The sequence below is a fragment of the Centropristis striata genome, chromosome 1 (assembly GCF_030273125.1).
Source record: "Centropristis striata isolate RG_2023a ecotype Rhode Island chromosome 1, C.striata_1.0, whole genome shotgun sequence".
Lineage (NCBI taxonomy): Eukaryota > Metazoa > Chordata > Actinopteri > Perciformes > Serranidae > Centropristis > Centropristis striata.
The window spans coordinates 41,579,274-41,596,610 of record NC_081517.1 but is presented as its reverse complement, the minus strand read 5'-3'; the positions used below and the strand labels follow the sequence as shown (position 1 = coordinate 41,596,610).

At 37.1% G+C, this 17,337-nt stretch overlaps 1 protein-coding gene across 1 annotated transcript; it reads left to right on the top strand.

Moving 5' to 3' along the window:
* Window positions 1-508: 508 nt before the first annotated feature.
* On the top strand, window positions 509-16,224 carry tapt1b (transmembrane anterior posterior transformation 1b). Its single transcript, XM_059342827.1, has 14 exons — window positions 509-771; window positions 5,193-5,323; window positions 5,423-5,541; window positions 6,621-6,783; window positions 6,880-7,015; window positions 8,731-8,828; window positions 8,964-9,033; window positions 9,214-9,294; window positions 9,484-9,593; window positions 10,441-10,500; window positions 11,203-11,271; window positions 11,476-11,552; window positions 11,678-11,850; window positions 14,009-16,224. The coding sequence occupies exons 1-14, from the start codon at window positions 594-596 to the stop codon at window positions 14,269-14,271; spliced, it is 1,728 nt and encodes a 575-aa protein (XP_059198810.1). The 5' UTR covers window positions 509-593; the 3' UTR covers window positions 14,272-16,224.
* Window positions 16,225-17,337: the final 1,113 nt, after the last annotated feature.

Sequence of the window (17,337 nt, the reverse complement as noted above, 5' to 3'; positions counted from 1 at the left end):
CTGAGTGCTTATTAACCTGCTGACGAATTTTAAGAAATAAATAAATTGCATATATGAATTCTAATTTGTATCATATTTGATACATTAGGTCTTTTTGTGCATTTTGTTGCTCACAGTTTGTTTTTCTCAAACTAACAAAAACATATAAACCCTAACATATTTAACCTATTAAGACTTTGACTTTTCCTTTTTCCTCAACCATGCAAAATACATATTTTTTCCATATAACACAACATCATACATCAGCTGATATGAAGTTTTTTAATGCAGCAATGTCTGATCCATTCGTGGAACCTGCAAATCATTTTTGCTACATCTGGTATTTTTGTGCAATTTGTTGCTCAGTTTGTTTATCTTCAACACATGTTTACATAAGGCTTTTGATGATGTAGAAGTCTCAAAAATAACTGTATCTAATATGATACACTTGGCTTTATAGGGTTAAGATTTAAACTAATGGCTGAAATGTCCTCACGGGGGGCGTTGGCGACACCTGCCGGTGGTTCCCTGGAACTGCAGTGCGTGATGACGTGAGGCGGTGTGACGCAGAAGTCAGTCTCCCAGGCAGCAGCAGATGAGACCGTTTGGCGAAGATGGCGGACTCGCTGTCGTCAGGTCTGGGAGAGGAGCAGGAGCAGGAGAAGGAGGACAGGGAGCGGGACAAGAAGGCTGCCAAAACGGACAAGAGCAAGGAGAAAGATGGAGCCAAGGAGACACCGGGGCCCGGTGATAAAAATGGAGGCAGTAAAGGCAAGAAACGCAGCCTGTCAGGTGAGAGCTAGCTTCAGTATTACTGCCCATAGTTTGACAGCGCTAACAGCTAGCGGCTGAAGTGATTGTGTTTTTAATATAGTAGCAAATCAGTGCTTCGTTAGATAACATCACTGCACTGTATGTGCTGTTATCTGCGTTGTGGAGCACGCAGTTACTAAGTCTGTAAGTCTGTGCAGCTTTGGGCGCTGCTCCGAGTTTGCACTTGATCTCAGGATGTTAGCTTAAACCTCTGAAGTCCTGCAGATTTTGGCTCAAATTTGTCAACTTCCTATGCATTAATTTCTGTCTCTGTGCAGCATCTTTCAGTCTGTCCTTACATCACATGCATGGCTCCTTTTTCTCGACACAAACTTGGCTATCAGTCGGATTTTTAGTTCTTCTTTCTTTTTTCTTTTTCTTTTTTTATTTTTTTATTTTATTAATTTAGACAAAACACAACACAAATCACCAACGAACAAACAGAGAAAAACAAGAACAAAACAAAAAACACCACAACAACAAAATCACAAAACCAACCCAAATAAATAAATAAAACCACAATAATAAACAAGAACCTTAACACATCAAAACTAAAACAAGACACAAACATACATCAAACATAATTACCACATAAAACACACAGTATATCAGTAAACTTGATAACCTAAGAAAAAATAAATAGAAAAGGGTTAAGTTAAATTAAATTAAAGTTCTTCTTTCTTTAATTAAGTATTAGTTTAGTATAAAGCTGCCAGGAACCCAAAATACAAACTAAAGCAAATATTTCTATGGAAATGTACCAATTTGTTTTACTATTTACAAACACAAAAACAGCATAAAAATAACAAATACAATAACAAATTTTTTTTGCATGTAAATTTAAAATATAGTAATTCATTGTAGAAAGGAAAATTCAATTTTTTAACATGGTCTAGAAACATAAATGTCACACTGTGTGAAAGCCCCTATGATTGCACTTTTAGCTACCTTTCTCAACCTGTCTACATATGATATATAAATAAAGTTATTACTGAAAATAAAACATGCGAAATAGATGGACTCCAGAGGGTTAACTATATCACCCTGCTACTGCTCCTTAAACACTGAGATTAAAGTACAGTCAGGTGGCTAATTTATGTAATATGCATCAAAATTACAACCCGGCACACAGCGCTACTGCTGCTGCATGCAACCCTGCAGAAGCAAACAGGCCAGTTTGCTTCGCTGCCAAAGTAAAGACGTGCAGTTGCTTTGCGCAGGCGCACTCAGGAGCGCCGCTGAGGAGTTAGGTACATGCTGTATTAGTCCTGAAGTATGTGGACTCTATGTTCACACGCTTTTTCTGCACTTTTGGTCTGAGGCTGCACTCCAAGAATTTAGCATTGCTCTTCAATAAGTTGGGAGAAAGACAGGAATACTTGACTGGATTTGCTTGGGATGGCACTTTTGCAAAATGACAAGAGAAAATTATTTTTCTGTTGGACTAACTGTGACTTTTGCCCTAAGTTTTTTTTTTTTTTTTTTTTTTTTTTTTATTAAATCAAGTGAAATAAGTTTGTTTGACTAATGAGCACTAATTGGTAAAAACAAGAAATAAAGATAGGACAAGAAAAAAGTGACAAATATAAAAAAACATGAATAATTATATCAGCAAAGACGACAAGTCTCTGTGGCACTTGTTTAAGTTTATTTATTTCCTTTGTCATTAATCATTATTTGTTATTATTTATGACTATTATTATTATTATTATTATTATTAGTAGTAGTAGTAGTAGTAGTAGCAGCAGTATTTTACTTTATTACTTTAGTTTTTTTCTGTCATTTGATGTATTTTACCTAAGTATTTTTTGTATTTATTTGAATCAGGCCAAGGGACCATTAATAAATAAAAAAAAAACAGTCATAATATTTGTTAAATAAAATATAGAAACATTAAAAGCCCTATAACTCATCTTTCTTTTCAATGATTTATTTTCAAATTAACTGACTTGTTTACTTTTAACTAAATTGAGTTGGCACAAGCTATATGACAGTTAAATCAGATTTTTGTTTTTACTGCATTTAATTGCTGCAGCTGCATTTTAGGGGTGTGCATGAACACTTTGAGGTAATTAATGCAACATTAAACACATTTGAAACCATTTGCATTATGCAATCACCCAAATGTTGGAATGATTCATGAACCATTAAAATAAACGGCTCCTACTAGGGACAGAATGCATAGCATATTTGATTGGTTCCCAAATTGGGGGGGCGGGACCCCTAAAGGGGGGCCTGGAGTTATAAAACGGGGGGCGCAGCAAGACACAATATAAATAATGCATTGTTCTGCACAGCTAGCAAAACGTGAACAAGTTTGTGAAAGGCCTGGAAGGCAATCTTAGAGCAGATGATGAATCTACACCAAATGTCAAAACTACTAAAACAAAGATGAGCAAATATGACAAGGCCTGTGTTAATGTTGGCTTCATTAGGGGGACACCTCAGGGTGTTGTTGGATGACTGCCTGGGGGGTGGAGTGGAGGAAATATTTTTATCTAGAACAAGGGGTTCCTGCAGAAGAAGTGTGACAACCACTGGCATATTAAGTCGGGACACTCTTGGACCATATAGGCCCTGTTCAGACTACCAGCCAAAATCCGATTTTTAGCCCATCCAGATTGGAGCTGGATGGCTCTTTTGAAGTCTGAACAGTCACAAATCACATGAAATCCGATTTTTGCAAAACGGATCGAAACCACCTTCGGGAGGTAGTTTCAGATCGCATTTGGACAGATGCGTCTCAGTCTGAACCTCCAAACACTCAGATCGGTTTTGACTGTCCGTGACGTCACTCTACGCAGCACGCGTAGCGCCGGTAGCGCGGAGACGAGGTGTCCACCGGCAGCCGCGCCCGACTCATACGGGCCCGACGGGGGCGTCCATCCGCCCAGTTTCTCCCCTGGTGCGTCTGAAATGTTCTGCACCTCTACTGGACAGTGATAAGGCCAATATACTGAGGTGACTTGCCTCCCTCATGTTTGTTGTTGTTCTTGTCGATGTCGCAATTATATGACGTCAGACGACGTCAGATGCTCTGACGCCGTTACTATGGCGACCTGTCAGATCAGTCAATAATGTGGCCCAGTCTGAACAGAGCCATATCCGATTTGGACACTTGCTAAAAATAGTGTGGACAGTCAGCCCTAAAAATCGGATTTGAGTAGGAATCTGATTTGAATCAGATTCGCCTGCAGTCTGAACGCAGCCTTAGACATTCAAGGTACAAAATTAGAAAGTGCTTGGTGTGACAGGCCATTTGGCACCCTATCAAGGCCCAAATCTGATCTAACCCCTGTAAGTTAAGTATTACTGTCAATATATGCCTTTCAACCATTTTGACTTGCCATAGTAATTAAACAACAGGTGTCCCAATAAGCCAAAATAGTGCGATATTGAGCCAGCATGGTGTTCAAACTGAAGCTGAAAAAATGTTATTCAGCCATCATTAATTTCAATAGTTAGACTCGTAATTTTTTTACTGTGCCTATTGACGCAGCAGAGTCTGAGATATCCTGACTTTTTTTTCTGGCACCTTTTACCCACATCTTTCAAACTCCCTGGCCCTCATTTTATTAGGCAGGCTTAAACATTTTTAATCCTAGCTCAAGCTGAACTAAAAGCAAGAAAGAAGAAATCTCCTTCAGCGCCACCACAAACTTCACACAACGGTTTTCATAGGCTTTGCAGTGCTCCTTGGTAACAAAACGACTTTCATAAACAAAATTGGCGCAGTGCCCCTTTACTGGAAATCATAATGCTGCAGGAAATAAAAAGTCAAACTGCTGTTACACAATTGAAAATACACCTGTCTGAAAAATGCTTTTATTTCCTGATTCAACATGACAATGCCCTCATGCACAAAGCCAAAAAAAATAAAATAAATAAGTTCCACAGTTTTGTGTCTAAGAGCTTAACTGCACTGACCTCAGCTTCATCCAGCACCTTAAGGGATGAACTTGAGCCCCAACATCAATTGCGTTAATGCTCTCGTGACTAAATGGGAGTAAATCCATGCTGCCCGGATCCAAAATACTTTGGAAAACTTTCCCGGAACATTGGAGGCTGTTACAGCAGCAGGTTCATGGTTTTGGAATGAGATGTTAAACAATCATGTAGGTGTAATGTTTGTGTAAAGTTTGGCCGTACAGAAGGTATTTATTATCGTAATGCAAATTTTCATGGTGTATTTTCGGCTGAGGACTAAATAATCTCTATGGTAAAAATGCAGGCACCTGTGAATGAAGTAATTTAAGCTCTCTAGCGTTGTAGGTATTTTTATCACTGAGGTGTGAAGCATCATTGGCAGGTGAATTTCCCTCAGAAGGCTGATCAGTAAGTGTGTGTGTGTGTGTGTGCATGTGTTTAATGCCTTGTCTTGTGTCCATCTCTGGCTCTAGATCTCTCTCTGGTCAGATTTATAACTACTGAGCTTACCAGGGGCTACTTCCTGGAACACAATGAGGCCAAATACACCGAGCGCAGAGAGAGGGTCTACACCTGCCTCCGCATCCCCAAGGAGCTCGAGAAGGTAAACACACAAACAATTCACAGCGGGACATTTTTTTTCAAAAGTCACGCATGAGTAATAGTTTTTCCTCTTTGTCTGTTTGTCATTCTCCCTCTTTAGCTGATGACTTTCGGCTTCTTCCTGTGTCTGGATGCCTTTCTTTACGTGTTCACTCTGCTGCCCCTCAGGGTGATTCTGGCCCTTTTACGACTCATCACGTTGCCTTGCTGCGGCCTCAGGTAAAGTATACGCTGAGGTGTTAGGGATGCAAATGTAAACACGTTTCCTGAAACGAAATGTGACACATTTACAATCAATATTTGACTAATATTTAAAAGCCTTTTAATAAGCATGTCATAGACTTGAATCAACACCCCTCTGATACAGTTTTAACAAAATCCAGATTTTCTTAGATTCATAAATGGCTGTTTTTACAGCAGAGCTGTTGTGTTAGATTACATTACTGTATGTACCATAATGTCCACATGTTGCTATTAATATAGTCTTCCCTGTGCAATGACAAAAAAAAGTGAGACTGACTATGATTGTTTTTATTATAATTTATTTTGCCTAATATTTTTGTAGTTATTATTTGGTCTGTAAAACATCAGAAAATAGAGTAATGCCCATCACAACAAAACCAAAAGATATTTTGTGCACAATAACATGTGCCCGTGACACTGGAAACAACATTTTTTTATGGTAATGTTTTTGCTCTTCATAAACTATTGAGTTGCATATTCAATGGCTGTTTCTCAACTTATTGTCCGAATGTTTTAGCTCCTAATGAAAGTATCAGTACCCTCCCTCTGAATGAATTTGTACATCTGTATTGTCTGTCAGTCTCTTCAAAATGATTAGCCGATTAATTGCTTGTTGATCAATGGAAAATGAACCAGCACCAATATCAGAGTTGAGTTGTTTGATTGAGTGAAGTCCTTTAAGTCATATATCAAGCAGAATACTCTTATATTTTCACCTTCTCAAATGTGTGGATTTGTTCTTTTTCTCTATTTTAATAACACTGAATTTCATTTTTTTGGATTTTGGTGTTTTATTATTTTTATTTTCCAAAGATGAATCTATTAATTAATTTTTTAAAAATCATATAAAAAAAAAGATTGTTAAATATAACGCTGTATTTGACAAATACATACAGATTTAATGAATATCTTTGCATGACCTCATCAACATTTGTAAACAGAAACAATCATTGCAACATTTTTGAGGGCAGTAGAGCTCCTTCTGACTTTGTTCTGTCCCTCTTTCCTCTGTGGACATTTTCTCCATGTGTAACTTGTCTGTTTGTGTGTTTTAGTGGCTCCCGCCTGCTGCAGCCAGCCCAGGTGTGTGATGTGCTGAAAGGCTTCATTATGGTGCTGTGTTACTCTATGATGAGCTACGTGGATTACTCCATGATGTACCACCTCATCAGGGGGCAGTCTGTCATCAAACTGTACATCATATACAACATGTTAGAGGTACACCTCGATAATGCTGCATTTATAATGTTTATGACTCTGATTGTACTGTACATTGAGCCACCAACTTATTCACTCTCTCTGTTGTGTTGTCAGGTGGCAGACCGCCTGTTCTCATCATTCGGCCAGGACATCCTGGATGCTCTGTACTGGACAGCCACAGAACCCAAAGAGAAGAAGAGAGCGCATATAGGCGTGATCCCTCACTTCCTCATGGCTGTTCTCTACGTCTGTATCCTCACTGAGAACCATCTCTTATTGTTTCTATTCTGTTTATCTTGTTGCTTGTGTGTGCCTTGTGTAAAAACATAGGTCAGAAAATAATGCACCTTTAGAGTAGATATGAACAATTTATTCAAAATTTAATCAAAAATGGGCAGATTAAATATGTAAATTGAAAGTGTAATATTTGTTAAAGACAATATGTGTCAAAATAGTGTAGACAAGAGAGGTGGGAATCACCACGATACGATTTTATCCTGATACTTGAGTCACGATACGAAATTATTGCGATTTTTTAATCATTTTGCGATATGGTGAGTATTGCGATACAATATATTGCGATTTAACTGTTTAACTGCATTTTGTGTCAGTCTTTTTATTTCTCCAAAATGAGAGTCAAACCCACAGACTGACCAACAAAGTATTCAGTCAAACTGAACTGAACCGATATCAAACATATACGGACAACAACAACTGCAGCATTTTCTCAAACTTTCCTCAACTTTAAGCTTCACTGCTCTGAATTTTTTTGAATGAAACATAAAAATAGCCTGAATATGCAGCGTTATTTCGACAACTTCCGGATACGATTTCCTGACTCGCACGGTGCCTATAGATTCCTTAGATCCTCTTGTTGTATATGATACCAGTATATTCCTAAAAGTAAGTCGCTACGGCTTCCGGGAGAGAAAAAAAAATGGCGAAAATACTGACGGCCGCCGGAACACTCAATATTGATACTTGGCGGCCATGAATCGATATAATATTGCCACGCAAAATATTACAATCCTATGCCTTCTCGATTTTTTTCCCCCACCTCTAGTACACAACAATGGAAGACAAATAATTGTAATTCGTTAACAAAAAATCCAGAATATGGCATTACAGTTTATCAGTTTGTGATGACAGGTAATGTTAATTTCTCATCAAAATTTTCCTTAAAACTGCCAGATGATTTTTGTGTTAATAAAAAGTAGGAAACGCCACTAATCAAAGAATGATGGGTTGATGTAAGTGTTTATATATTTTATTTGAAAGAGTTTTAACTGTTGTTTTGTCTTCTGCAGTAGTAGCAGTAACTGTTCGTCCGACAAAAGAAATACATTTTAAGATGTCAACTTGGGCTTTGAGAGGCTTGTTTTGCTATTTTTTTTTGTAAATTTTTTGGACGAAATTAACAGTAAATGTTTTGAAATTGATCTGCAGATTGATCAATAATGAATTACCTATCAGTTGAATCTCCGACTTGAGACTATTTTAAATCTTATACATCTGCGCATTTCTTTCTCGTAGATTTGCCACTTTAATCGTCAACTTTTTTCTCAAAATATTATTTTTGTATGGTTTTTTTTACACATTCTGGCTGTATGTAATATCCTCCAATATTCTCTAGGGTTGAAATTTGGAATTTGCAAGTATTTCAATGAGTGCCCTATTAAGGGTTAAAGTGGTGAATCTGGGAGAAAAAAGTTGCTTTTTTCCCACTTTTTTCTCGTAAATCTGCAACTTTTTTCGCGCAGATTTGCCACTTCAAATCTCTTAAATCTGCGACTTTTTTTCTTGTAGATTTGCCACTTTAATCTAGTAAATTTGCAACTTTTTTCTTGAAATATTACCTGAAGTTACCAAATATAGTTATTTGCCTGATAAAGGGTTAACACACAGCATGATTTTCTCTACTGTGGTCCCTCAGTGCATTATTTTCCTCAGCATGTTTGTGTCTAGTTCTGCACGCCATCCTCATCATGGTTCAGGCCACCACTCTGAACGTAGCCTTCAACTCCCACAACAAGTCTCTGCTCACCATCATGATGTCAAACAATGTGAGTATAACGCACACACACACACACACACACACACACACACACACACACACACACACACACACACACATTTAATTCACTAAAAAATACCTGCAGAATGAGTTCATTCACGATATTTCGGTTGCTTTTTTGCAGTTTGTGGAGATCAAAGGAAGTGTGTTCAAGAAATTTGAAAAGAACAACCTTTTCCAGATGTCGAACAGTGGTAAGTGGTGACTGATACCTAAAACGAGCCAGATATGTGCCGCAACATGCCGCAGTGGTCTGTAGAAATTTTGCAACTCTGCCTTTGAACTCTTGGTACAAGGTAAATTTATGAAATCCAGCTCAGCCGTGCGGAGTACAAAGTAGGTTAATCCAGGATTGATTTGTTTGTTTCCCATAGACATAAAAGAGAGGTTCACCAACTACATCCTCCTGCTCATCGTGTGTCTGAGAAACATGGAGCAGTTCTCCTGGAACGCTGGTAAACTCACGCAGAGCTGCACAGATAACGTTACTGAAAGCTACACAACTACTTTATCTAATGTTAGAAGTTACATCACTCTGCTCCTCAGAGGTTTTCTTAGAGTGGCTCAGTGGTGAACTATCACTGACTTTAATAGCTAATATGGTGAGTATTGATACTAATCAGTTTTTAATGTTTGTTTTTTAGACCACTTGTGGGTGCTGTTTCCTGATGTAGTGATGGTGATAGCCTCTGAAGTTGCAGTGGACGTTGTGAAGCACGCCTTCATCACCAAATTCAATGACATCAGTGCTGATGTGAGTCCCTTTTTGCATACAGTACTCTCACAGTTTATGCATTAAGTTGTGGTTAAGTCGGTTTAAATGATAGGTTTTTGAATGAACCTATATTTAACCAGGAGAGTCCCATTGAGGCTAAGAAATTAGATGAGGCAGCATAAATAAAAACACACAATTACAGACAGAAAACACAAAAGGAGACAAAACTAAAAGTAACTAAAAAGCAATCATAGGGAACATAGGGAGTCAGTTTAACCTTTAAAAACATTAACATTTTATGGAATCTGCCTCTAATTATTTCATTTTGGATTTAAAAGCATTAAACAAGATTAATTCACTAAGTTTTTCTGCAGCATATTCCATGCAGAGTGTGCAGAATATACATATATATATATATCCCTTTTCTTTGCACAGGCATTTGAGACAGAAAGCATAAAGAAGTCCCACCTTCTCCTCTCTTCCTCTTTGATTGTCTTTAAGGAGTTGTAACTTTGGTTATGTAACGGACAACCAACTCCACAGGAAGGGATTAACCTCTTTATCTCCAGAGTGTCCAATTTAATCACACAGACCTCGCTGACGAGTATTTAGCGCACAAGCACTTGTTTATCCATGCTCATCCACATTTAATCCATGTGTTCACATTTTCGCTATTGTCTTTTTACACTGTTTAAAAAAAAAAAATCAAAATCCAGGTTAGCTCATCTGCTGCCACCTCCCATACTGTACCTTCACTTTACACTAACACGTAAAGAAATATAACTAACATGCCCTCTGCTCGTTCCATCTGTCTCAGTGGATTAATATGTATATATATATGTATTGTTGCTTTGTTGACTAATGTGTTACTCTGTGCCGTTCCCAGGTATACGGGGAATACAGAGCCAGCCTTGCCTTTGACCTTGTCAGCAGTCGACAGAAAAATGTGAGTGCAATGAGTTCAAATATTTGTCTCCATATTAGACCAAACTTTCTTGGGGGATACCATGTGGGGTCACTTGTTGGGGACGCAGGAAAGTAATGTATTTATACTATCCTGTAATGACTAATGCAAGGGTGGCCAACCTGTGGCTCCAGAGCCTCATGTGGCTCTTTAGGCCGCTTGCAGGGGCTCCCCGTGGCTGAGGCAAAAAAAATGATATACATATTTCTACATTAAAATGTTCATTTATCAATGGTGTAGACCGAAAGCTATTTGTATTCCTCAATTGTAAAATTGTATAGCCTTTTTACAGCATGTTAAAAAAGACATTTAAGTCAACTAAAATGTGCTTCATAGCTTACGAAAGTCTCCCGCCCACGCCTTAACTTAAGTTTTGCCAATTTTGAGTTTAGTTTTGAGTTCCCTGAGATAGACTAGTTTTCAAAATCATATTGATAAATGCTCAATATGACTATTAATAATGTTGGTAGGCTAATTTAGACTTATTAGGCTGTTTAATTTTCATTTTAGGCTCAATATAAGGTTTGCGGCTCCATTCCGCGATTTTCTCTTTTTTTTTGGCCAACAGTGGCTCTTTAGTTAGTAAAGGTTGCCCATCCCCTGGACTAATGCATTAATGTGGAGGAAGAAAAATGTTGCTTCTTGTTGATGCTTTGTGATAAAATGTCTTAAATGTGTCTGCAGGCTTACACCGACTACAGTGACTCAGTATCCAGAAGAATGGGCTTCATCCCACTTCCTTTAGCTCTGCTGGTCAGTCATTTTTTTAATATAAATATCCATTGATGATATGTTGTGCTCTGTACTTTTGCTTGTATATAGCAGGGTCGTCTGATTGGTTGATAAAGGGCTGCAGGAGCTTGGCTTGGTTGGAACAAAAACTGTCAGCCCTTCATTGATAACTTGGACACCCCTGGTATAAACCGCTGCATGTGACAATGTGTTTCCTCTTTCTAGTTGATCAGAGTGGTAACCAGCTCAGTGAAGATCCAGGGCTCCCTCTCCTTTATGTGTGTGCTGCTGTTTTACCTGGGGTAAACGTCTTTTACAAGTGGTTTTTTAACAATTTTTAACCCACATTTGCAGTTTTATTAGTGTGTTGTCCCTTTTTTATGTTTAGCCCTTTAAACATATCCATATGTTTTGTGTTTGTGAGCAGGATGATCACTCTGAAGGTGCTCAACAGTATCGTTCTGCTGGGGACGTCTTGTGTGTTCGTCAAAGAGGCCAAGATGGAAGAAAAGCTCTTCGACCCTCCACCCTCCGTTGTCTCCAGCCGTGTGAACTCCAGAGCCCACCGCACCAAACACATCCACGTTTCACCACAGCAAGGTAGAAATTGGTTTATCTCATTTCCAATTTTGCACATTGCATCTAGATAGATAGATAGATAGATTACTTTATTCATCCCCGAATGGAAATTCGGTTGTCACAGCAGTCCGGTATTCAAGTACAATAAAATACAATAGAATAAAATACTGAGGTAGCATAAATAAAAACAACAATAGAAAAAAACAAAGAATAGAACAAGGACATTTAAGAAGTTAAAAAGAGAACATCAGTTGGTAGGATGGTTGGTTAGATGATGGTAATATTTAAACTGGTGATATGATGGCAGCAATGCTATATTGACTAGATGGTATATAATAATAATAATAATAATAGTACAGTATATAATATAATATATATAATATAATATAATATGTAATAATAGATAATAAACAATATAAGAATAAATAGAATAAAAATATAAATAAAGTAATTTTAAGTAAAATAATATGATATATAATATATATAATAATAATAGTAATAATAATAATAATAATAATAAATAAGGCAGTAAGGCCGGTATAATAATAATAGTAGTATATTACAGTATATAGTAATAATAGTAATGGCAGCAGCAGTATATATAATAATAATAATAGTAATAATATTAATAACATAACAAAGTGTCGTGCGTAGATATGGAGTCTATTATGATAACAATGGCACATTTACCACTCAAAATTCATAGTTATTTTCACTACAATGGATCCTTGATTTCAGGCAAAAGCATTTCATTTCTTGCAGGCACCTGTCGATTTTGTCAAAACTCTTTTTATCAGATTCTATTTGGTTATAGTTGGCTTGCTAATTTAGCTTATTTTAGTTCCATGAGTTTGTTGAAAAAGCTGTCTTAATTACTTTTTAATGCTAAATAATTTTATAGTGGCAAAGCTATTTATTTAAAGTGCACATGACCCAGAGAGTAGACATTTAACAGCTTCTAAAGACAAAACTTCACAGGCAAAAATAAGACATAAAAACGGACATGAAAGTGATATATAGTAAAAAAAAAAATAATAATAATAAGGTCACACATCTATCACATGCATTCTTTAGTTTATGTCCTTCAGCTTAGCCTCTCACTACCAATGCCTTTTCAATATCACCGTTTTAACAAATTCATTATTGACAAATTCACTGTATATGCTTTTAAATCTTTCTAATATAACTTTAGACCTGCCAGTGTCATCCTACTTTGATATCACAGTTTTTTTTGCACAGCAGCTGAACGTATTTTTGAATTGTATCCTGTTATCCCACAAAGTAATTTGATTAGTTAATGATGTGCCTCTTGGCCTTGGAAGTAATGCTCATTTACTACCCTCCAAACTATTTAAAGGCTGAGTATCACTCTCACTACAGCCTCAATGCACACCGCTTCAAACGTGCAGAGGAATCCAAAGCTTGTCAAGTCAATTCCATTTATATAACCCATTATCAATAATCACGAATGTAGCTCAAGGGGCTTTACAATCTGTACAGCATACGACATCTTCTGTCCACTGAAACTAGATTCGAAAAGGTAAACAACCCCTTAAAAAAAACAACTTTTAAAAGAAAATGTAATATTATTCAAGGACAAAAATCCACTTTAGTTCAACATATTGATTCCATTAAAAAAAATAATAAAAAATTATGCACCACCAAAAAGAAATTAAAGCACCATAAGAGAGAAAGGGAAGAAAAAAATACGATACACAAATGCACACATATAAAAAACAACAACACATAAACACATCAACATAATAAGAATATAAAAATAGTAGGCAAATTTTAAAAAAGGGGGTCTGTTTCCTCCATAGATATTGTCAAGTGAGTCCTTACAAAAAAAGTACCCTCCTATTTTGTTTTCAACAACATTTAACCGTGAGAAAAACAGAAAAAGCTTCAGCAACTAACGAGGGATCATGCAAAAGATGTGGTGTGTACAATACAATACAGAAAAGATAATCCACTGATAAAAATAATACATATAATCAAAACATATATGAAGAAAATGAATCAGACCTTCCATGCATAGTCACAGTTCCTAAGCTATGATTGGAAAAAATGCTCTTTGGTGGAGAAGTTTAGGGAGCTAGTCCATTGTACTGTATCCATTGTACTTTGTTTTTTCTGCTACTTACTGTAAAAAAAAAAACTCTGTTACTTTCTCTAATAGAACCCGCAGCCGACAAAGGAGGAATATCACTGCTAGCGGACAATTTTCCACTCCCCAACATTGCAGAGAGCTCTGCTCCAACACTCCCCAAGAGCGACTCTGACACATTCCTGACGACACCCGACGGGGATGAGGAGGACGACGATGACAAAATTATCAACGCAGACACGGGACTGGAAGGTGACAGACTTGAACCGAGAACACCCAAGAAAGACTTGCTGGAAATAGACCGCTTCACCATCTGTGGCAACCGGATAGACTGAATGCCATATCAAACAACCAGTGAGTCCTGGCGAAAAACAGCAAGGTTCAGGGATCAGACACAGGTCGTGGAGCATGCTCAGACCAGACGTATTTGTTGTGCGCCTTACCCCCTGGAGTATTTATTTATTTATTACTGACAAACCAAGCCAAGGAATAAAGCTGTTACTACAAGCATCAGAGGCCACTTCAGATGTTTCCATCTGGTCCAGTCGGTGCCTCGTGAACCAGGTAAACCTCGTGGATGGGTCCTGGTTGTCACTGCAACTAGCAGACATGCTTGCTGATGTCCACAATGGGAAAGCTGGCATGACCAGCCGGAGCAGAACTGGATGGGGGGGGGGTTTGACTGCATATGTGAAATAGAACAACGTGGGTCGCCGTGTGATCACGACAGCTGGACTGTGCGAGAACGTGTTCAAAAGCACAATCAAATGTACAGTGCAGAGTTGTTTTTAGAAGAAAAAGAACAAAATTTGTCAATTTTTTAAAACATTTTTTTAATTTCAAAAATCTGAAAAATTTCAGATATTTGAAATGAAGTTTTTATGAAGAATCTCAGATCTTTTTTCTAAAATTAACCTGCAGGACTGAAACTCACATTAACACATAGTTGGAAATCTCAAAATTGCTCAGCAGACACAAACAGCAACACACATTTAAAATGATTTTTGTTTAAATTGAGTTACTGTAATGATGAGCCCAAACAACCATTGCTGTACAGTACAGTCTTGCAACGGTTTACCTTTACATTACCATATAGACACAGAGACAAATTTGGAGGTTTTAGTATCAAGCAGTTTGTGTTGATGTTGTTACTTTGAAGCACTGAAATAATATAGTGCCTGTTTGTAAAGACTCAAGTATTTATTTTGAGGTGGATTCCAAGCCAGAAAAGTTTGGAAGATATTTCATTTTTAGGTGATTTCTTTTAAATATATTTTACCCATAAGCTTCATGTGTACACTCATCGTTCAAGCATGTAGCCTACAGATAATCTTGGTGTAACACCACTGTGTTCCTGGATTCATTTCAAATTAATGGTGTGTGACACTGGCATACCAGCGTGAATTTAAAGGCACAATGAGAAGGATTTATCCATTGTGGTTTGTAAACACAACATTTACAATTGGCCCCTCTTTCCAGCTCAGCAACCAGCCAACCCAAGACTCACTCACATTTTGGAACGAGTTTTAGCAGCTTGCCTACATTAATAGTTTTTTGGTGCTGTTTCTGTCATTTTTGCAGCTTTCTCTTCTCCAGCCCTTTACACCTTAATAGTAATAATAATAATACATTTAATTTAGAGTTGCCTTTCATGTCACCCAAGGTCACCTTACAAAGTATAAAATCTTAAACATCGTTAAAAACAAGACAACCTTGCAAGTTTGGGCACTGTGTGTGTGTAGTACCCAATACCAGTACCCTAAAGGGTAAAGGCCAAAGACTCGGCAACAAAAAAATAAAAATACAAAGACAGGAAAATGTAGGCAAAAGGCAGAGTCTCTGCAGATACAGACACTGCCACAAACTTCTAGTGACCCATTAATTGACGATAGAGGGGAATTGTTTTTTGTATGAGTTTATATATTGCTGTTTTTCTTGTTTTGTTTTTTTAAGGAAAATCCCACTCATTGTGCCTTTAACATGTTTTGCAATTATTTACTGTTACTGTATCTTAACAGTGATTAAAATAATTCAGATTTCATATATGCAACTGAAATGTTGAAGGATACCTGAAGACTGAGATGAAGTGATTTGAGGGAGAATCACCTCTAAATAACTAGAAACAAGCAGGAGATTCATATGAGCACTGTGTTAACCTAGTAAATGTTTCATTTGCCAGAGAGCTGTACGAAAAACGAAAATGTCAGGTTTGAATCCTAAAAGTTGCTGGTGTTGTTTGGTGTTGCTTTCTGCTCTGGCTTTGGTTATTGGGAGAAGTTCTTTCCAAAAGTCTTGCTGAAAGCTGGAGGCAATGTTTGACAAATTTAATGTATCATATAACTCTGAGGTGCCAGGAGTTGCAGGTCCTTGACAAACGCTAACTGAGGCCCAAGTTTTGCCTCTTATGCCAGTTCCTAGTTCATTAAATGTGAGTGCTCTCAAAAGCATTCTGTTTTTCGAACAAAAAATACCTGAGGATCTTTGAAAAAAACAAAACAGAAAGTCTTTTGTTAGCTCTGCTCTGAAGATATTTCCAGAATCATTAAAACTATTCTAACAATCTGAATGGAGAAAAAAGTTTGCTGCCCAATAAGAATTTTTTTGCCAATACAATTTTATTATATTTATTTACAATAACATTAAAATATACACATATATACATATACAACATCCCTCAGCCTAAACCTGAATAATAATAAACACATTTACATAATGGTGCAAAGTTAGTTTGCTTTGTCTACATAGTTTTTATATAATTTTAAATATTTATACAAAATGTGTATTTTTCATTCATAGCACATAATTTCCGGTGTTATGGTTTAACTATTGACCCTGTTAACTGACTCTCAGTCAGCTGTTAAACACAATACCTAAGTTTATTTTGTTTAGATTTCATTACATTAGCAGAATTAAACTTTGGAGTCTGTTTTGAGTATGCATGTATTACGTTGATGAGCTATTTGGGCTCTATAAACAGAGAAAATTGTATAAGTTACTTAAACAACAAAAAAGACGGATTTTGCTGAAAGTTGGCAGTTAACAGGGTCACCGCTTAAACCGTGACACCAACTACAGGAGTAGGACTTAAAGTTGCAACTTGGAAAACAGATTTTGATAGACCTTGCACAACATAAATTGTAAATGGCCTCCATACTAGGAACCAAACAAAAGATCCCATGCAGTTTACCTCAATGTTTCGATCCTCATGTTTCGATGAATGGAACTTCTCTGTTTTTCCAAAAATGCCAGGTATTTATTGTTCAGAAAAAAAGATGATTAGCTTAAATGTAAAATATGAGTGGCACAAATACAACATTACGGGCAGACGGTCAAGTGCAGTAAAATAAATGTCTGCAGTCTTTTGAACGAAGGATTAAGAGTGTGGATGCATCATGACGTGT

Excerpts from the sequence above, each read along its gene's own strand:
- tapt1b (XM_059342827.1), top strand. The coding sequence starts at position 594 with ATGGCGGACTCGCTGTCGTCAGGTCTGGGAGAGGAGCAGGAGCAGGAG. Across the intron at positions 5,542-6,620 it reads TTGCCTTGCTGCGGCCTCAG|TGGCTCCCGCCTGCTGCAGC; the intron begins GTAAAGTATACG and ends TGTGTGTTTTAG. Across the intron at positions 11,272-11,475 it reads CACTTCCTTTAGCTCTGCTG|TTGATCAGAGTGGTAACCAG; the intron begins GTCAGTCATTTT and ends TCCTCTTTCTAG.